This window comes from Centropristis striata, chromosome 20 (assembly GCF_030273125.1).
Source record: "Centropristis striata isolate RG_2023a ecotype Rhode Island chromosome 20, C.striata_1.0, whole genome shotgun sequence".
Lineage (NCBI taxonomy): Eukaryota > Metazoa > Chordata > Actinopteri > Perciformes > Serranidae > Centropristis > Centropristis striata.
The window spans coordinates 12,886,040-12,907,363 of NC_081536.1; the positions used below are offsets into that span (position 1 = coordinate 12,886,040).

Sequence of the window (21,324 nt, forward strand, 5' to 3'; positions counted from 1 at the left end):
AGATATAAAGTGTTACCAGCATAGTAAGAGATGTACAAGAAATGCCTACTTTTTGATATTACATTAACTGAAAACAGTCTTTCTTGGAGAAGAAAATGGCATGAAAATGTGAAAGGATCAATTTAAAAACCTCTACTAGATCACTGAGAATTGCTTGAGTCTCTCAGGATTCTGTAACTACTGCATTTTTGCAGGGCAAATTTGTGTTGCAAGATGCAAGAATATTAGCCAGGCTGCAAGTCCTGTAGTGAATCATCATCATCTCCAGGCCAGTTGGTGCCTTGCCAGACAATAATGAATAAAAACGAGGCAGAGCTAACAAAACACTTTTAAGCCACAGTAGCTTACAAGATGCTGCTCATTCAGTCCCAAGCTGACGATACTTATTAGCCTGTCAGACAAATAAGGACCAGGCAGCTGCATTAACTTTAAGTCTGCTGGTTCTTTTATTTTTTAATGGCACCATGATACAAGCTGCAACCAAGAACACACTGGAGTTTTAAAGCTTCGTAAAAGCAGAAAATCCAGCAACAGAAGCTGATGGAAGTTTCCATCTGTTGAGGTTGGTAAAACCTTTCTTTGTGGCAAAAAAGCTGTTCATTTTCATCAAGCCATCAACTGGTTGTGTGATCTTAAATTTCAGGACTCAAATTTCAGGCCACAGCTAATGTCACATGCATTGATGCCACTACAGTACATGTACTCAAAGTAATTTTGTGAGTCATCCTAAACTACAATGTAACATATTCAAAAACAGTACTGCTTAAGGACTAAAGACAGATGGAAATGGAAACTTATCTTACCCTTTGAGTGTGGATGTGGCTGGAGAAAGGCAGGGACTATGGACAGGCAGGCTGCTGCTGTAGCGATTCTTTTTGATAGATAAGTCAAGAACTCCATCTGTTAAAAACAAAAAAAGCAGGAAAAAAAATCAATTTAGATTCAATGTGAATTTCAGACTGTTCAGAAAACCAGTGCACTGGCTGAGTGATGAATAAGCTGCTCTGTTACTGAAGTGTTTGAGTTCACACTACCTTGTTCACTAGGCACAGCCGGGGGCCTCTTGACAGTGAGGTCAAGAGGAGCATCCTGGTCGGCCATGAGGAGCTTGCTGAGGACGGGGTTCTGGTTGTGTGCAGGCCCAGCCGAGGTGGCAGCAGGGCTGGTAGGAGGAGAGGCCCCTGAGAGCAAGGGTGGGGTCGGCAGGCTTTGGTCAGAGCAAGGCTGGGAATCAGAGCCGCTGTCCTGAGGGGGGCTGGTTTTTGAGGTATATTCGGCAGCAAACTGTCTGATCATTTTCTGAAGGATCTCTCGAGCCACTATTGGAATGTGTGGGTCAGAGAAATTTGGCACATCTGGAAGAAAAGATTCACAAACACGTTATAATAATATTTTCAGAATGGATGCAGGTTCAGTACCAGGTCTGGAAAACAACATTCCTGCTAAAGTAATTTTCCAAAGGACAGTGTAGCTGTAGTCACGCATAGAACATTAACATTTATAATTAACAATAAAAGCTTACTAGGCTGTGGCATAAACCATCTTCTCTGCATGCTGATTCTCTTGTGCGCACATTAGTGTTATAACAATGCAAAGTACTGTTGCCTTAAGCCCTGAGACATCAAGACTCACCTTTTCTGCAGAGGACTGCATTGAGAAATTCCTCGGCTTGTCTTTCTAGTCTGTTGATTGTGGTCTGATCTTTTACCAGGAGAGGTTTGGGTGTATCTTCGAGCCCGTCGTTGCTTAAACCAATTAGGTGTTCCTGTCAAATGACAAAACTGTTTAAATCACCGGTCTTCACACTTAAACAGGATAAATACTGTATATACTAAACAATACATGGGATATAACAAATAACAAAGCATAGGCACTTTTAATGCACTCCTAACATTCAACTGTCCATCGTCTACTTATAGTTTTTCTTCCTACGACGAAATGAGATTCTGAAAAACAGATGAGAAAACAAGAACTCTTACCTTTACTTTGTCTCGTCTCAAACAGCAGAATAGACAGTTTTCATCAAATGACCAGTCAGACACTGCCGTAGGCTCAAAGTCTATGGACACAAAACAGACGACAGGCAATTCAATTATGACAATTATGTGACAAAATGTTTTGACATGAAACATGTCTTCATCATTTCTTCAAACATCATAAAAACAACCATAAAACATATCATGAATTAATTTCTTAGAACATTCATAGAAAGCAAGATAAATACATTTACTCATTTAAACCATGAGATTCAGAAGTGTTCAGTGTATAAAGGCAACATGGACTCTCCTCTAGGGGATGAGAAAATCTTTTAATTTTAGGGTAGAGGCCAATCCACTGTTTGCAATTATGATGTGACAATAATATGATACTGGCTAAACTTCCAGAACATTCCGTCTATTCAATGAGAGACACTTATCTGGATGCAGGGATTTAAAACACCTAAACCAACACTGCTTCTTCTAAATAATCTTTCTACAATGTGTATTTTTACTTGGCAAGTAATTTCAACAATGATCTGACAGTTATTTGTCAGAATGAATCTGATCTGTTTATTTCAAATAAAATTGACCAAAAAAAATCCTACATAAGTTCATCTGATGCCTGACTGACCTGCATATAGTTAATGTTTTCTTTCTGCATGATTCACAATATAACAACCACATTGTTCAGCTTGCATAAAATGGTTCTCATACAAAAAAATGGTAAATCATGAAACGGGTTCTGTTTGAAACCTACAGTGTCCTATATTTAGTATGCAATATTCTTCGGACCACAACTTAATGATGACAGAAATGGAAATAATTGGGCTATGAGTGAGTGACCAAATCAGGAGTACAGTGATTCAGTTCAACATTTTCTGCAGCCTTCCCAAACTGATATTGTAGAAAAACTAGACTTTGACAGTCCTCTCACTGCAGATGTAATGAAAACCTAAATAATGCCCTCTATTGTCTCACTAACATCATGCATTGTAAAAATGTCTGCTAAACACTGTAGACTTTTACACTGGCCCCACGCCATCCAAAACACCAACTTTGTAGGAACACAAGGCATCTTCTCTTCTGCAGCCAGAGTGGCTGTCTGTAGAGTGAATGTAGAGGGGTACCAGATGGTACAATGCAACAGCATTGTCATAATGAGCGGATAACAGATTATGCTTGAAAAACAAAATTCTCATTCATGTCATTCATACACTTGCATGATTATGGCAACTATTATGATAATGTAAATGGTTTGAGATTCTTACCATTAAATAATTTCAGGTCTTCTACCAGCTCTGGACCAAACAGACCTTCGACAATGCTCTCAAAACCTGTGAAAAGACATCAACATTAAATAAGTATGCGGTTGAGCATTCACATTTTGACGTAACATATGCTACAAATTGAGGCTTCGTGCTGAAACCAAAAGCAGCACAACATAGAATCAAAATGAATCACTGTTAAAGATGGCCTTAACCGCCCAAGGGCCCAAATTAATTTGAAGAACTCAAGCACACACAAAAAAAAACAGGAAATAGTCAGAGCCTGATCTACTGTACATCACTAACAGGTAATGTCTAATTAATTCACACTGGCTTGTCTTTGCCGTTCCATTTCATCTTGACAACCCCTGTATGCAACCTACTGCTTCAGTTAAAACACACATTATAAGCTTTCACCCCAGGTTTTTACTTCAACAGTAAATACATGCACTCCATCCTCCTGTTGCCAAGCAACTAAAGCACCTAGAGTTGGGAGTGACTGCATGCTGTAACATTAAAAAGAAACAGCCAGAATGAAGACGGCTATGTGATGATGTCAAAGTATCCTATATAATGCTGCAGATCGACCACAGCTAAATCTTCACAGTCTACATAGTTAAGCAACAAAAAACAAAACATCCTTTATCACATATACAGGCTGAGGAAACATCTTATATGCATTACTGATGAGATGGTGGTGTCCTACAGTCCCAGCTGTTTGAAAAACATAGTGTGTTGTGATGCATGGGACTTTCGCTTAACAGTGCATTAACACAATATGCAATGTCTGCTTACTGCCGCAGGGTCAGCGTAACAAATCCAAAACCACTACATGCATTAAATCAAGCGCTAAAGAGGTCAGAGGTAACATCTGTCTGCTGAACTGGATCTTAAATGAGAGTGCTATTCTAAATGTGCCAGGCACTAACAGGCCAAAACTCATGAATCAAACCATTATGAACCCAAAAACATAACAGATGGCAGTAAGAAAGCGATGTAAAACACATATTTGTGTGCAGCATTTAAAATTATACATATTTAAACCCATATTAAAATAAATATCACAAGTTCAATTAGCCAAAGGTGTTGAATTGGTCATCTAACACATTACAATAAAGACCTACTTACAGTATGTCTTCACAGATAAAAAGTGAGAAAATGATCAGCCCTTTCCGTCCACTCTCTTCCTAAACTCACAGTGAATTCAATAAAAGCTGTCATCTGTTAAAATGCCCTCGCTCTGCTTCCCTACAAATTCCCACCCACTTTTCAACAGCCAAACATAAAGAGGGGAGGGGGAGAAGAAGTGGTGAAACACAGCCTTGCCTATAGCTGCAGCGTGAGTCTGTTTCTGGGTTAGTGCACAGGACTTCAGCTGGAGCTATCCAATCCTATTTCTGAAATATTTCAGAGGCAGGGGAGAAAAGTAGGTCATCCACTTTCGTTTGACAGAGCAGCGGCATGACATCAAACTACTCTTCAGGAATTCAGTTTAGGGCATTTAAAAATGAGTCATACTGTAAACCATGACTTTGAGGCAATATTAACACATTACTAGTGGCGAAACATAGAGTGATGTAGTGACTGATGAGAAACAAAATCAGTAACTTAAATTTAGACGAGTAAGCTGCCTGCATGTGCAAAGGATAAAATATTGATAGCCTGAATAGCTGTCATGCATGCTCAAATGTATGTACAAAATGAATGAGTGTATAAAAACTGAATGGCCACAGCTAAAATGCACCAAAAACAGAATAGAAAGACCAACACAAAAGTTCTATTGCGTGCCCTACAATTATCTACAACTGCAATATGTTTTACTTTTGGATGCACAAATAACACAGTAATGCTCAGCTTTTTTTGGCGTATTTCCTGTTTGAAGGAACATACAGCAATTAATTAACTGAAGAGGGAATTAGGCCACCATTGAGCTACTTCTACACATATCTGGTTTGGTGTACAGTGATCACCCCCCAGATGCAATAATATGCATGGTGTATAGAGGTGCAAATTGGTAATGAGAAAAAGAAAAAAGGAACCTGATATTATTTGCCACCAGGCTAAAAACCTAATTATATCAAAACTTATCAAGGACTAATGAAAATGACAGTCAGGACATCCATTGCAAAAGTGCCTGTGTGGCAGGGGCATTTCATCTCATTAGAAGATCTCTTTTGTCCAGAATTGTTAGTGCATATCTTTTGTATATTATTTTTAAACTGTAGGATAGAGTCACTCATGCATGTCAATAATTTAAATGAGGAGAATGGTGATTCAAGAACATTTTGCTATTTCCATGCCTGGTTGGGTTGTTTTTTTTATTTACTCCAAATACATACTGTGCGCCTCCAGGCAAGTATGAGCGAAGATAAAGCTTAGTTCTCACAGAGGTATACTGAGACGAAAAATGAAATAACAGGCCAAGAGTCTTTGCTTAAATGACAAATTAAATCAACTTTGTTCTGGAGATGAGAGCAACAACATTTTAGCTTCAAACTACAAATTATTACTCAAAATACATTTCCCCTTTACCCATGAAATAGGAAATAATAGAAGAAGCTGAAATGGCTGACACCACGCAGACTATAATTTCATTATTGGTCCATTTTTAATTATTACCATTATCCTCTCTATTATAATTGAAAAGTTAATAGTTACCTCTATGTATTTATAATATGGAAATCTTTCAACCAAGCCATAAGTCATGACCATGTCAATTCTACTTGGCTAAGTGAGATTTTTAGACTTACTTGCACTTTTCAAATTTCATTTTGATTTTGCAGACCATCACAATTTCGGATGCTGCTACATTCTGACCAAAAGTACTAGAAGGGCGCAGACCGCAGCCAAGGCCATGTGAAGATACTAAAATTTGTCACATGGACACAGAAACCCTGCATTGGTCTGAAGCCTTCTTCTGATCTACATCACCAATCAGAGAAAGACAGAAGAACAAAGTGTGTGACACCCTTTCCACTAGCACACAGAAATAGAAATCCCACAGATCTACAAACAGTTTGACCTCCATAAATCCTAACCTTAACCTATATTTTACATCCCTGTGAAGTAAACATTAAGCATGATAAAACCCCTCTTTACTGCTGCTGGTGCTATGTGGGTAGAGTAGCCAAAAGGTCAATTTTCAGCTTATGCACAAAATCATTGAGCAATGAGTAACTCTCTTGTCATTTTGCAGTAGAGTACAAGTACGTTTCACAGTGCATGTTCATTACAATGCGTTTAATTCATGTGAGACAAATAAATCAAACAAATGTGATGCAAAACAAAATAATTTCATTCATTTATTCATTCATAAACATGTAACCTAATTTCCTTGTCAGTGCTAATGACACAATATGGGGCCACCACATCTTCTTAAACACAATTTCCAGTCCGTAGTCCTTCAAATTGAATGACCCAACATGGCATAGTAACAATTAAAAAGAGACATGCCAATTGTGCTGTGTTACATGCATGCATGTGGCAATAGCAGGTGGTGCTTGAAACAATGACACTACTTAAGGACTCACACATGCAGACAGCAAAACAAAGCCTATTTACTAATACTGAGAACATTTAACAGAGCTACAGTTTATACTCTTGCACAAAATATATAAACACTTTGGATGACCCATGACCATGAGCATTCAGATGAGCTTCGCTGAGACAGCTTCCGACAGTGTGTGCGGTTGAGTTGAGCCATTATTTATGTAATGGCTTAATTGTTCAACTAATTTCTGAGAAATCTCAAACAATAAGCTATGCAACATTGTCTAAGGAAATAAATAGATACTTTTACTTCCACATCCTGGCTACCACAGGTAACGGGTTCTGCTACCCATGTTGCACCTGTCACTTACGAGTAGCATTCATAAAAACATGTCAAATTTTTCTACCTGAAGAACCAAAAACATTTTTCCAGCTTGATCAAGATCAAGATCAGCTCTTTCTATACCGGTTATTCCCTCAATCAACCACCGAAATTTAAAATCTAAAGTTACTTATTTATGATTTACATATAACAAGACACATAACTGTTATTAAAATACTAACATTTTGCCTTATTATGGGACTGCAGTGCTCCTTCCAATGGATGACCCACCCTTCTCTCTGCCGCTCTACTGCTGCTGAGGTTGTACAGTGCTGCATCAACCCCCACTCAGCCCATCCCCCACCAAAACTACTGTACACATGCTATCTCAGAAGGAGTGACCACGAGCTCGCAGAACAGGAGCTTCCCTAAGCTCAGATGCATCCAAAACAAACCTCACTAAATCTTTGGCTGCAGCCTTTGAAACACAAGAGGTACTGAGCATTCATGAATTATTTTATCATTTAGGACTGCATTATGCTTTAAAACGATACCAACGCTCACGAGAGTGTCATTTTGTATAAAGAGGGTCACTGATATCCCTGAGCAATGTTCTGTGAAGATGTAAGATTGGGCTGGGGGCTGAGGATGAGAGCAGAGATGACAAAGTTGCACAAATTAGTCAGGCTATAGTACATGACTATTTTCATCCCAAGTCAGCCCATCACGTAGCGACCAAGCCTAATGCCCAACCATCTTAAAAGCATTCACTGTTGCCTGCTATGCTACGCACAAAAAAGGAACTCACTGTAGGTCAACAGACAAGTTTAGACATTACATGGCCATGAGCAAAGAAGTGCTTGAAATGTCATTTGGCTACACATTGTGTTCATTACAAGCAATATACAGTGCTTGGATCAGGCTATAAAGAAGCCAATGAGGTGGCAGCTTTGAGCAACATCTACAGTAAAAAGAGAAAAAAACCCTCCATGAATGCTTAACATGATATGATGCAAGCTGACAGTCAAATGGTGTAATGCTGCACATAACATAACTTTGAATAACAAATATGAGACCACCGGGATTTTAGGCAAATATGAAAAAAGGGTGCAACACATAAGACAAGAAGAAAAAAAAAAAGAAAAAAAAAAAAGAGTGCATTCCATAAGAAACCATTAAAGGCTGGTGGTCATGTTTTGCAAAATGTCAACAAACCTCAACCAGCTCTTTTTGCAAATAAGGAAAATGTAGGCCAAGAGCCCATCAGAGCTGGAGCAGAAAATGGGCCATGCTCAAGTTTAAATAATAAACAAGACAATCTGCCTGGTGTCAATATTTGCTTGTTATTTGTTTGAGCACATCCTTAATCCCACTCATCCACATGTCCAATGGAAGAATGAATAACTGGCATTCCTGGCATTTTTAAATCTTAGCTGGTGCTGTTCCAGTCCAAATTTTCCCAAATCAAGACAGAACACACATTTCAGCCACAGCTTTCAGTTTTCATCTGGGGGCTGATGGACCATGAACACATGTATAGGCAAACATACAGACAATTGTTGCTGCTGTTCCATGGGACAATTGCTCTTGTCTCTGCCCTGCAGTTTTACTGCTCACATTATATACACAAAGACAAAATGTCCATTTCAGCGTCAGCAGAGTGGTGGTGGCGTGCAGCCCTCTCCACCAAAAAGCCAAACAAAAGTATGCCCTTGTTGTCATGGACAGAATATGCCATTCTGCTGCAAGCAGACTGATGCTGTTGTCATGTACTCTGCAGCTTTTCAATTATAGCCCAAACACAAGGGACATTTGTCAATCATAAAAGGGGAACTGACTAACTGAGCCTGGGTCTGAAGCAAGTGACCAGTCAAAAGCTATTATTCTCTCTCCATTGTCTTTTCAATAATGAGCACACAGCTCACCTAGTTTTGTATCATCTGAACTGCAATAAGTTTGTTCTCCATTGGGCCACACATATTGCTAGCCTTGTCAATATTAAAACGGTTAGTACACAGTAATAACATTTTACCACTACATGATACGGCTTAACTATCTATTCGATTCATTCTCTTTTTAGTTTTGCTTTTGCAAAAGTTGTGGATAGCACCTGGTAGTCTTTGTAATACGACCTCAGTCGAAGATTCAAGCAAGCTGAGCCGACACTTGAAAGTGGAGTCAAAACTATGCAAAATTTTAAATAGCCATGCTAACAACAGTAGTGGCTGCAATTTACAATTATTCACTCGACCAAATTGATGCTGATGGGCTAAGTGCAGATGTTCCTGTTTGGCTGCTGATGAAAGGATTCAGCAAGTGCCATGTTGGGTACTTTGGTCTGCAGTGAAAAATTAAATTGTGAAAAGGACCTCAAACCAAAAGTAAGCAGAGCTGTAAGAGGCAGTGAAAATAGGCACAAGAATAAAAAAAAGGCAGTACAGTTATAGCCCTACTGTTTCAACAAAGAATGGGATGTGCATTCAGAAATTATGCCTAAAACATCATACATAATTTTAGACCTAAACTTTGATTAAACTGCTCTATTATTATTATTAGTATTATTATGACAGACATCACAGCAGGCTGACAGCTTTAAGTGGTCTATTTAAATTGTTTTGCTGTACTTATGAAGTCAGCATCTAACCTGCCCTAAATATACCAATAGCTGAACATGTTTAACATGCAACACTACAAAACTTCATAGACATTGCTGTCAAATCTAGTATTTAGCAGCTTATCTACTGATTTAAGTCGTGTCAAGAATATTGTACACATACACACAGTGCACGCCTTGTACTTACATTACACATTTCAATAAGACCAATACAGAGCGGCCACTTTAAGTGAGATTGATTCATTGTGACATTTTGAGATCAGCAGCGTCAGAAGTAGTGCTCTGGATATTATATTAGTCTTTGCATACAGTGGCTTAAATGCCATTTAAAAATTATCTTTATATTCTGCCAAAATTACACAAAAAACACTCCATACATTCATGTTTTGGCATAAAATTTGTAAAATATATTGCATGAAATATCACAGAGACACACACTAAAAAAGGAGCGGACAGTTTTATCTGTGGACATACAGAATTTTATCCTCATGATTAAAGTTTGCAAGATCTTTAATATCCATCCAAAAGCTGGTAGTCCTGTGTAATGTGGAAATGTGATTTATTAATGAGTCAGTGCAAGAAATAATTTGTTTCATATTTTCCTATGAATTATGATTAAAACAAAAAAATAACTTAGGAGCTGATCTGATCTGAACATTGGAGCCAACTCTCTGCTCCTCATTTGTGTATGTAATCTGTGTTAGATGGTGCCGAGTGTCCACATTGGCTGTTGCTATGTTACCAAAAGGAAGAGGTTGGCAAAGCACGGATTTAAATATGGCCTCTCCCTCTTCTTCAAGGCCTTCTGTCAACGGGGGAAAAGTAAATGTAAATGTAAGCCATCTGCCAATATGTGTGGAGCAGAAATGCAGACATGCCCTGACAACTGTCATTCATATTTTCCAATTCTTCTTTAAAAAGGTAGACTATATGGTGTTCAGTGTGATGTGACTGCCACATTTGTCTTAGCCCACTAAGGCCATTATGCTCAAATTTTTCCATTCAGCCAATCCTGCTTTTGATTTTTACAATCGACATTGAAAGCTCATTTTGATCGATGTATAATTTAAATCATGGCATCCCTTTAATTGATACACACTACCAACACATTCAATGCTTATGCAGATCAATTGTTTGTAAACAAGAGAGGTTAGAGAGAGTGAAATTATGATTTTTCTAGAATACATCACCAATGAATGCCTCAATCAATAATGTAGATGTGAAAACACTTAAAGAGCTAAAAATGTCAACCTGCTGGTGGCGCTAGAGGGAGATATTTCCGTGTGGATCAAAGTGGTGGATCAATCAACAGACAGATAATAAACACAGGCTACCAGCTAAGCCTTCTTGCCAAGCCCTTATTCCTGTTCTGCTGGCTCCTACTAATAGCATTGCTTTAGCTAAACTACTACCACATTATAGATTAGCTTCAACGCCCATGCTCACACAGATATACACAAACGAGCTTCAAAAAAAAGTCAACAATGGCTTTTTAATTATTTGTTTCAGGAGGTCTGACAAAAGTAACTGACGACAGATAAGTTTAGCAGGATAACGTCGTCGAAAATGGAAACTGGCCCAGCAGTGGGGTCTCCACCACTTCCTCAATGCAGTAACTGATGCGCGCCCACAGGAGGTGGTTCGTATAAAGCAAATAAGCTAAATGTTAAGTGAAAACATCCACCACGGGCATGTGTCGCCCTCCCCCATCCATCCAAAATACAGTATCACCACACGGGAACGCGCATCTTAGCAAACGGGGTCTTTTTTAGCCGACGCAACGCATAGAGACACTCCCTTTAAAACAAGCACGGTGCCCTTTAAACAAACTAACGTTACGCCAGAAACGCTTGTTAGAAAAAACAAAGTCTACAGTTAAGCTTTAAGAACAATAAAAAGCAGAAAGGAAACCCAAGAAGTAGTGCAACACTGTCTCAAAACTGCAACACTGAAGCAAGTGCTAAGGCTACCTTGAGAAGGAAAGAGTTGAGGACAAAAAGTCGCTCGGAGATGCCCCGAGTGAGTCCGGTAATAGATGGTTATTTACATCGATAACGGTCACACAGAGGCGAAATTCAACCGGTGAATTTGTACACCGTGGAACTAGCACCATCCTTACCTACACAGTGAATGAGTTTATGTCGCCAAGAGTCAAGTTCCTGCCGAAAGCCGCGCCTGTCGATTGTGCATTGCTGCCTTTTGCACTGACTCGCCATTTTCTATTTCGTTTGGCGGGCACGAGCACGGGTAAAGGAAGTGCTCTGCTATGTGAACGCGCGCGCCCCTGAAGAGGAAATCACTGGAGGGAAATGAAGGTTTCACTCAGAGTAAACAAAACAAAAACTGTAATTAAATCAGCAAGTCAGCAATTAAATTAACACATATACAAATAAACAAGCAATAGATTGAATTCTATCCAAGAATGTAAACAACAATGGTATTTACCCTTAAAAATAAAGGTTAATGTGGGGTTTGTATGTTGATACTTTAAAGTTTATATTAAATCAAATGTGGCTGAGGTATTTTTTGCTTAAAAGGTCACTAACTAGGGAACATATTCTGGGATTTATCAAAGGCTAGATTAACAACAAGAAAAAGCAGGCAACTACCCTTGGGCCCAACCCACCCCAAGGCCCCAAGGCTCCTAATTTACCATGTGGCAAATAGTATGTGGTAGTTATATTAATTGGGTAAAATAAACTGAAATGGTTTGGCCTCGAGACAAATCCTGCATTTTTAACCAATGCCTTCAGTGTGGCTATAGAAATGGTAGCTCCACCGGTTTGGTCCAGACTGATATATATGTATAACTACCAGACAGATTGCTATTATTTGTACAGATCTTTATGATCCCAAAGGATGAATCCTCCAAACATTTGGTGATTCTGTGACTTATATGCCACCAGCAATCAAAGTTTTCACTTATAACTTTTGAATGGATTGCTGTGAAATGTGGTAGCCTACAAACATTCATGTTCACCATAGGATGAGTTGTCATTTTTGATCCCCTAATCATCATCTGTTCAAAACGTCATGTTTTCCAAAACTGTGACCAAATGTCTTCTAAACTAATGATATTCCCATCTACCTCAGCTGCACTTTGTATAGTGCTGATTAGCAAAGGTTAGCATGTTAAACTAAGATGGTGAATATGAACCTTTAAGGCCTACCCGCAAGAAATTCTTAGTCCCCTTCTATTGTTAATGCCCTGAGTTGTAAAGGGGCTTTGTGTAAATTTGTAATACCTTAAATACCAAAGTTGTGTTTAATCTACTTATCAAAATATGTTTTTTACTTGAAGTTTGCTTACTGGTAGATCTATGATGCCTTATTCTACTCAGGAACAGAAATAATCTATAATACCTTTTCAAAGATTGGTATTTAAACAATAATCCTTGCAAGTATGCTATTTAAGACACTTTGTCTGACTTGGGGGATGTAATGCTATACAGTTTATAGCATCACAGTTTGTATGAGGAAAATTAGCTATATCCCCACACAAACTGCATAAGTATATGGTGTTTTCTGTGGAATATAATAATATTAGTTGTAGTAATTGTGGTGGTGGTAGTAGTATTGATAAAGATGATATAATTGTAATCTTCACTTATACCTCACTATGTATTTTATACACAGTCTATGAGATACATATTACACGTGCTGTATCCTACAGCCAAGTAAACTGCGATAGTTTCAGAAAAATGACCAAAAGCATTGTCAAAGTCTATAAACTGTATTAGATTAGGCCAATCAGAGAAAGTTTTCAATGAGAGCCAACAACAGCCATGCAGTGAAACAGCGCGGCGGTCAGGCTGCAATGATGCTGTTGTGATGCTGCCTTCAAGTGCTGACGGTGTGATTGCAACTTTGAGCTGAGCGGCACAACAACGTCAGCACGATGACAAAAACAAAAGTAAAAACGGCTAGTAAAGAGGGAATATATTCATATAAAAGTTGCTTAGTTTAGTCACTATGGATTAAAGAGTATATGAAGCATTTCAAAGTATGTGATGTGGTTCATTTATTATATAGGAAGACATTTTGCAATTGTATTGCTGCTGCCATTACACAACAATTCTCCTCATTTTATTAAATTTAAAATACGGCAAATAAAAAGGCTTTTCTGAAGATTGTTCTCTATTTTTAGCTATATTGGTGCCATTTAAAACTATTGTTCTCAAATGTAGGAGCTTTCGAGGAGCACTTGAACATAGCATACGTTTCTCAGCCGGTGTTTTCATAATTTAACGCCCCTCCGGTGTTGTACGGTGGTTCCATGCTTCAGAGACGACAAACGTAGCGTACAGGTAAATGATAGCGTTAATAGGTGTTGTCGCTTTTCGCTTATTGCCTTGTTGTGTTGCCATACGTTATGGTTTATTTAAAAAGGCTTGTCCTTACAAGCGATAGCCTGTTTAGCAATATGTATGCAAAAGCTGCACTGGTTGAAACATATTGGTAGCCTAAATTTGATATTAACAATAACGTTAGAGTGCTTCAGTCTTGGTGTGTAAGCTGATTAATTATTTATTCAATGGCGACCGCATGTGTAAAACTACACCTGACTGCCATTCTGTCACACACTGTCATTTGTTATAAACAATATTTTTTGAAATGGTCACCATGCTATAAGCTTTTGTTAATATCTGCAGTCATGCTACAGTCACGTTTTCCAGCCTCTTTCTTTACAGAAGGCGTTTCGCCCCCAAAGTGTGCTATTAAACACGACTCACACCAGCACCATCACCACCACCAGCATGCACTGTGCATTAAGTAGACTCTTAGGTTGACAGTTACAGGATTTGGTGTAACCTGTCTTTATCCTTTGATCCCACACACACTTAAAGTTCAACTACAGGAACATGCACTTACAATAGGGCTTTTCCACCGCAGCAATTCTTACAAAGATTTCCACTCAGTTTAAACATCTGAGGACAGAAATTTTTTTTTATTTAATTATGAAAGCTGCTTAAACAGTCTTCAAACTAATGTTGCACTGTAAGAAATAACACATTTCAGCGACACAAGGCTGTATGGCATTCAATGCATAATTTTGTATGTCTTTACTCATTTTTAACTTATTCAAGATATTGTCAAATTACAGTATGTTTGGGAAGCTTAGGATATCTGCTTCCATTACTATAACACAAACTTCCAGCTGGATGTGAGAATGACGTGAGCAGAATATTAACACCTGAAACAATTGAATGTCCCCAAGAGACAGTTATTCCCTCTGCTTCATGTACAGAGGGAATAAAAATCTCATTAGGGAAAATTTCTTTTTCGCTTTCCTGCCTTCACAATGAAGTCAGAGGTCATGGTCGGCTACAGAACGACCTCTCAGAGCTGTCTCTTACTCACATGAAAATCTTTCATAGCAGAGTGCTTTTCTTTTAAATGTAAATCTCACCATTATAGATGTGTTCCTAAGCTGTGTTGCCAATGAGTGTATTTGTGTGTTGAACAGGGGTGACATGACTCTGACCCGAGGATCTTTCACCTATGCCAGTGGGGAAGAGTACCACGGCGAGTGGAAAGAAGGCAAGACAGCCCTGCTTCTCAGTTTCATCAACAACTTAATGATGAGACAAGTTTTAACTTGCACCTTCTGTACTGTACATCTAGTCCTCATAATGTCTCCCCAAGGCTTCATTTTGTTAGTTGAGTGTAAGGGAAATGTGAGACACTGACAGACTGCAGATGCAAGTTTGAAATTAACAACCTGATATGCAGGTGCCTCATTGCAAAAGCTGAACACATTGTCTACATACCCTCAAAATATTAATGTCAGTAGTTGTTGGTTGTTTTTATATATTTTCTAAAGCATCTAATCTCTTCCATACGTTCCCCTGCTAAAGTTCAGCTCGACTCATACACTAAAGTTACCTCTGCCAAGGAGGTTATCCTTTTGCCTCGGTTTGTTTGTCTGAATGTCAGCAGAAGAAAAAGGATCATCCCGATTTTCATGAAACTTGGTTGAAGGGTGTAGCGTGGGCAGAAGGAGGACCCATTACATGTTGGAGAGGATACAAATCAGGGGCAGATACATTTTTCTCTTCAGTTAACATTGCGAGATAGGGTATTTGCTGCATTTATGTGGTGTTGGAATAATCAGGGGGAAAAAAGAGTTTCTGACTGGGTCAGAAAAACTTTTGGTACACATTTCTAGCTTGTCTGATATGTTTTCTTTGCTCTTTATTGTCACACAAATACTGGAAACGGCTATCAGCATACAGCACATTTTCTTTGTCCATGTTGTTTTCACATTCCAGCTTAAAGCTTGTTAACACACCTAAATTAGAAGAACAGCATGGGACCATCCAAGGAGCATGTAAATGCACCATTGGCCTTAGCAGAGGTCTGCGCTCTCCATGTGTTAGTCTAGATTCAGTATTTATTGTGGTCCTAACAAAGCTATTACTAATGACAAAATGCAGATGGAATAACAGAGTGCTGTTGATTACCCTTTTGAGCATCATTAGCTCAGGTAACAACCCTCTCTGCCTCAGCATGGGCTTGATGCTCATTAAATCATTGACATGTAAGTGTTGTTATATCATGAAGAAGCTAGCAGAAACAACTCCAAGTACCAGTGGAGGCAAATATCTCAGGTTTTCAGTCCATGAATCTGCATGGATTTGTGCACACCAAAATGTGAAATCTTTCTGTCAAATTGTATCTGGGGCAAAGATTATAAGGATGCTTGCACTGCTTAAACTCTTTTCCACACACACAGACAGCAATGTTAGTGGCATGCAAGCTCAAGCTGTTTAATCAAATCCCAATTAGCTAGCGTTGGAAACCCATGACGAACAGAGCCAGATTTACCTGCTCTTGCTCCGTCAGATCTTCTGGATTAGACTTTGGACCTGTTTGGGAAATCTGTGAGTCCTCCGTCAGCTGCTACTGAGAAACCAAATCAAACAAAATATGAGGTAGATCATCCAGAGTGGATTTATTCTATCCTGGCATCTGGTTCTATGTTGATTTTCAGCTTCTTTTAGGTCAACGCGAATGTTGTCCACAACATTTTAACTGGTGGGCTCACAAAACCCTTCAAAGGCAATTTGGCCCACTTTTCCAGTTTGCAAAAGCGGACATAAGACAGTTGTAGGTGTGTGCCCTCTGACATGATTATAAGCTTCAGTAGTGGATCATGTGCTACCAGGAAGGGAATACCAGTACATTCCTTGACTGTTTTCACAGTCTGGTTCCTAAAGTGGAAATCCCTGCTAAAAAATCTGATGGATTAGAGAGCTGTAATTCCCACCACGCAGGAGGCAGATGGGACTCCTAATTCAGTAGTAAACCTTTAGCTGACGGAGAGGGGGGAGGACTCTTAAATCCAAGCATATACTGACTTGTGACATATGTAGTGGCTCTCCGATACCAAATGAAAATAAAACCTTGAGCTGCATTGCAAGTTCAAATGTCATGCTCGGTTGATCGTCTCTTACAGTATGTTACGCGCTATTACGAAAAAGTAATCCATAAGAGGCTAAGTCGTTACATGAGGCATGACGATACCCACGTAGATAAAATGTTAATCGACAAATGGTATCAAGGTCGTTTGCCCTGACAGGATTTCTTGTGTTTCCATCATCTGTTTGAAGTTTGAGCCTTTACTCACTCTGATGTGTGATTTTCCAGGTCGGAGGCATGGTGTTGGCCAGCTCAAGTTTCAGGATGGAACCTGTTACTCTGGCCAGTTTGAGAATGGACTCTTCCATGGCTCGGGTGTACTTCTCTTTACAGATGGATCCAGGTGTGTGAGCCAAAAAGAAAGCAAGTTGTGTCCTCAATCAAAAGTCACAAATGACACCCTGCTCTCTCTTTTCACCGTGTCAGGTACGAAGGAGAATTTGCACATGGAAAGTTCCAAGGTGCAGGAATCTTCAGCCGATACGACGGCATGAAGTTTGAAGGAGAATTCAAAGATGGACGTGTTGAGGGATATGGTAAGTCTGTCACACCACTGGAACACTTTGTCCATCATGATGTCAGCAGTGTCTCTCTGCGGTTGGTCATAGTGTCCTCTGTCTGTCTGTGCCTCCAGGGTTATTGACTTTCCCAGATGGAGCTCATGGTGTTCCACGAAATGAGGGCCTGTTTCAAAACCACAAGCTGCAGAAGAGAGAAAAGTGTCCAGGAGTGGTGCATCGTGCGCAGGCTTCAGCCTCTAATGCTCGCAGTCTGGCACTTTAACTGTCATGGACCCTGAAGGAGACACAGTCAGGGTTCCAGCACCTCCCAAGAGGGCCTCAGGGATGTGTACTTGTATACTCCCCTCCAGCTCTTCTATCTGTGTCTTTCTCCCTTTTTTTAACGTCTTTCTCTTTTTTTTGCATCTTCCTTGCTTAGCCTTCACCGTAGCTTGGAATACACACACAATCTAACCCAACAATGGCTTTCTGAATGACTGACTTGAAATGGACAACACAATGAAGCACACCTTTAACATCACACAAGTCGTGTAAACACCAAATGCTGCTGGTTTCCCCTTGTTCTTATACATAAACAGTGTCTTAGTGGGTTAGAATAGTTTGCTTTCATATACCATGTTATTGCACATCTGGACCTTTTAAAGACATTCTGTGTGTAAAGTAATGCTGTAAATGCGAAGCAAATTTTTGCCTCCTGTAACTCGCGTGAGTTTTACTGCATGATTGTTAGTGTTTATTTGGGTTACTTGTTTGTATGCAATATAAAAATCAAGCAAGTTTAAAAGGTGCTTGTTTTCGGAATGGAGTTTGGATTGATCAGGGGTATGCTATGCAGTAAGCTGATTGGCTTTTGCTACACAGCGTCACATAAATTTACAGCTTGAGCTGAAACATTTCAACTCGCATGAAAATAACCCGAATTGACGCAACTATTAGTCATTTGTGCATTAAAGTTTTTGCATTGACTTTGTATGCAATCGGGTAGTGCAAAAAATTTGCTTCGCGTTTGGTGTGAACACACCATGAGTCTGTACGGTGAAGACTTCATCCACTATTAGATCAATTCATCTCAAAAAATGCTGCAATCCATCACAACAGAGTGATACTTAAAGGTCCCCTGTGGAGTTTTTGCCCTACTGCAAGCTGGCAAACTAAACAATGTTCAATTTAAAAATAATTTAAAAAAACGGCTTAACAAATGTTTTATGAGGATGGAAATGCACTCGGCCTCAAAGATACATTCTTGTGAAAACTGGTCAGTGTAAACATAAAATCTACCCTCTGCAGGGCACCTTTAAAATCCCATCTCAGTTTAAGTAAAGTGCTGCTGCAAACTTTATCTTTCAAGGAATGCATGTTGTTGCTGGTGTTTTGGAAGATCAGTATTCACATTTGCCTTAAAGACGTTTTTGGTACAAGCGTGTAGTTCCAGGGTTTTCCTCTGAAAATAAGATGACGCACAGTTCCCTCTCCTCCCCTTCTCCTCTGCATCATCTGCCCTAAGGTGTCTGTCATCCTAATGAATTTGAGGGCTGTTTGAAGATTGCCTTCACTCTGAGGGACACGTTGCTAAGCTGGTGCTAAGTCTCAGCTCCCATCACTCACAAGTCCAGCAGCTCTCCTCTCTTCAATAAACCTCCCTCTCCCAGTGGAAATCACAGAAGAGGAGATTTAACTTTGCTGGATAATTCTCTCATGTTTTCCCCTATGTAACCTGAAAGACAGGGAGGAGTGGACATCCTCAAATTTGTTAAATAGTCATAATTAATGCATTGAATTAGGGACCTAGATCTTAATTGAGGCAGCTGAATGACATCATTTATAAACTAGATATATATATTTAGGATTTAAGAATATGTAATTTTGTGTTTTTCTGTGAGGTGTATATATAATAATTGTGATTGTGTTTGTACAACAAAAAGGAAATGGTGTTACTGACTTATTTAAGACAGTGTGGTTGAGTGTTTTGAGGACTTTTTCAAGCATTATAGGCAATCACAGCTATTCTGTGATTACAGATAAATTCAGTGTACTTGAACAGTTAATAGGCCTTACAAAGCATTTGTAGATGTGGCTTGTCTAGGGTTGCCTACATAGAAATTCAACCAAAGACAATCAAATGATATTGTAGGTAAGGAAGCCTGTAACAGTCAACAGGAGTCACGTGTGTTACTGCTTACAGATGGACAATAAAGACACGATCAATAAGGACAAATCCACCTGGGGCTTTAATGCGCAAGAAAACAAAAGGACCGAAGATTAAACAGGGAATTGATATGAGAAATATTGTAAATATTCTTGAATTCTCTTGTCTGGGTTATTGCAGTTACTGATTTTTATTGTTATATTATATGGGGACAAAACAAAATCAATACTCAATAACATAAACCCATACTGCTGCTTGCTTTGGTGCATCAGTGTGCTGCAAAGTACAATCAGAAAGATTGAGGGTTACAGTAGAAACAGAAAAGACAACTGCATGCGTCACTATCTACAGACACACAACATTTCAGTGTTTGCTGATGTGAAAGGTGTACTATTCAGTATTTCACATCATGTCATGTTTTTTTTCTTTTCTGCTATTTCTGCGACGTCGCCTACTCAAGCCTTCTTTGCCTACACACACCTGCCTGAGTGGAACTGAATTCACAAAATGTCCAGATCTATTTCCAACTGGAAACAAACGGTGCTTTTAAAGTGTGCCTGCCTGGAAAATATCATTACCTTTTTTTCAGTAACAATATAATGTTGCTTTAAGTGCTCTTACTGCACAGTATGCCCTCATTCTCCTGGACTAGTATGTTTCACATAGGTGGTGTTGTGTTTAATAAAGCTCTGTGTTGAGAAAAAAAAACATGTTCTTCATTGGATGCAGCAATGTGTTCATTTTTTTATTATTATTGTGCAGCCATTTCTGATGTTCTATCACAAAGGCGACATTTGTAGCTGCAGGGAAGAAGTTTCATGGATAAACAGGTTCCTCTGGTTTTTGGCTGCGACACAGAAGGCTCCAGTTTTCCCATCCCCCCCTTCTCCTTCTACACCACTCCAGCCCTCAGCAACAGCACAGCACAACAGCAAACTGCTTGTAGCTTACATGGCATTGAAAACAACACTGTAAAACATATAGATTTAATATTTCTGATCCATGAACTATATTACACTGACACTGACATACTGTAAAATCTCATTTAGGGTCAGTCTGACAAAGTAAATAATGACGCTGTCACATATTTTTAAATAACCTTGTATTGTGCGTGATCTCTACTATAGTCCCTGACAGTAGCACAGCCTTGCCCTGGACAGGAAATGCTGCGCGTGGCTGATAATGTATCTGATGAGTTGTCTACAGTGAACATATTGGTTTTTAACAGAACAGCAACTGCACACTTTTTCGAAACAGCATTTTACATTTGCATATGAAAAATACAGCAGTAGCATAATATTTGTGGAACAAAATGTGCTCACAAAATGAATGTGTGTAGTGACTAACTGTGCATAAACAACTGCATTGCGAGCAGTGGAGCAAGCTGTCGGTTTCCCCAGTGTGAATGACCAACCTCCCTCAGGAACATTTGAGCCACTGATGATAGAAGGAAAATATGTCCACTGAGCTCCCCTTGAATCCCTGACTTTAGCGTGGGCATACCAGCCATCTCTGCTATCGTCAGCTGACGTCTCAAACACAGTGCTACTGTGTGCTGTGGCCTTG

General features: G+C 39.3%; 2 protein-coding genes across 4 annotated transcripts in view; one reads left to right on the forward strand and one right to left on the reverse strand.

The window, feature by feature from the left end:
* The window catches only part of wu:fc17b08 (ligand-dependent corepressor), a 28,118-nt gene extending 16,203 nt beyond the window's left edge, over positions 1 to 11,915 (reverse strand). For both annotated transcript variants that reach the window (XM_059358868.1, XM_059358870.1), the window contains exons 1-6: positions 11,789 to 11,915; positions 3,248 to 3,313; positions 1,980 to 2,059; positions 1,633 to 1,765; positions 1,035 to 1,355; positions 804 to 900 (exon numbers count right to left, since the gene is read on the reverse strand). In XM_059358868.1, coding sequence (XP_059214851.1) covers positions 804 to 900; positions 1,035 to 1,355; positions 1,633 to 1,765; positions 1,980 to 2,059; positions 3,248 to 3,313; positions 11,789 to 11,885 — 794 coding nt within the window. In that variant the 5' untranslated portion in view covers positions 11,886 to 11,915. The remainder of the gene's footprint in view (positions 1 to 803; positions 901 to 1,034; positions 1,356 to 1,632; positions 1,766 to 1,979; positions 2,060 to 3,247; positions 3,314 to 11,788) is intronic.
* Positions 551 to 20,466, forward strand: morn4 (MORN repeat containing 4). Of its 2 annotated transcripts, none has more exons than XM_059358872.1 (5): positions 551 to 562; positions 15,137 to 15,210; positions 17,320 to 17,434; positions 17,518 to 17,627; positions 17,726 to 20,466. In XM_059358872.1, exons 2-5 carry the CDS (start codon positions 15,144 to 15,146, stop codon positions 17,872 to 17,874), a joined length of 441 nt encoding a protein of 146 aa, XP_059214855.1. In that variant the 5' UTR covers positions 551 to 562; positions 15,137 to 15,143; the 3' UTR covers positions 17,875 to 20,466. The 2 variants fall into 2 exon arrangements, with proteins under 2 accessions (XP_059214855.1, XP_059214854.1); XM_059358871.1 differs by lacking the exon at positions 551 to 562 and adding an exon at positions 13,894 to 13,976.
* The last annotated feature ends 858 nt before the right edge of the window (positions 20,467 to 21,324 follow it).

What these genes read in the sequence shown, in the direction of transcription:
- morn4 (XM_059358872.1), top strand. Translation starts at nt 15,144, where the DNA reads ATGACTCTGACCCGAGGATCTTTCACCTATGCCAGTGGGGAAGAGTAC. An exon ending in CTCTTTACAGATGGATCCAG is followed by an intron (nt 17,435 to 17,517) that starts GTGTGTGAGCCA and finishes TCACCGTGTCAG; the next exon opens with GTACGAAGGAGAATTTGCAC. An exon ending in TGGACGTGTTGAGGGATATG is followed by an intron (nt 17,628 to 17,725) that starts GTAAGTCTGTCA and finishes CTGTGCCTCCAG; the next exon opens with GGTTATTGACTTTCCCAGAT.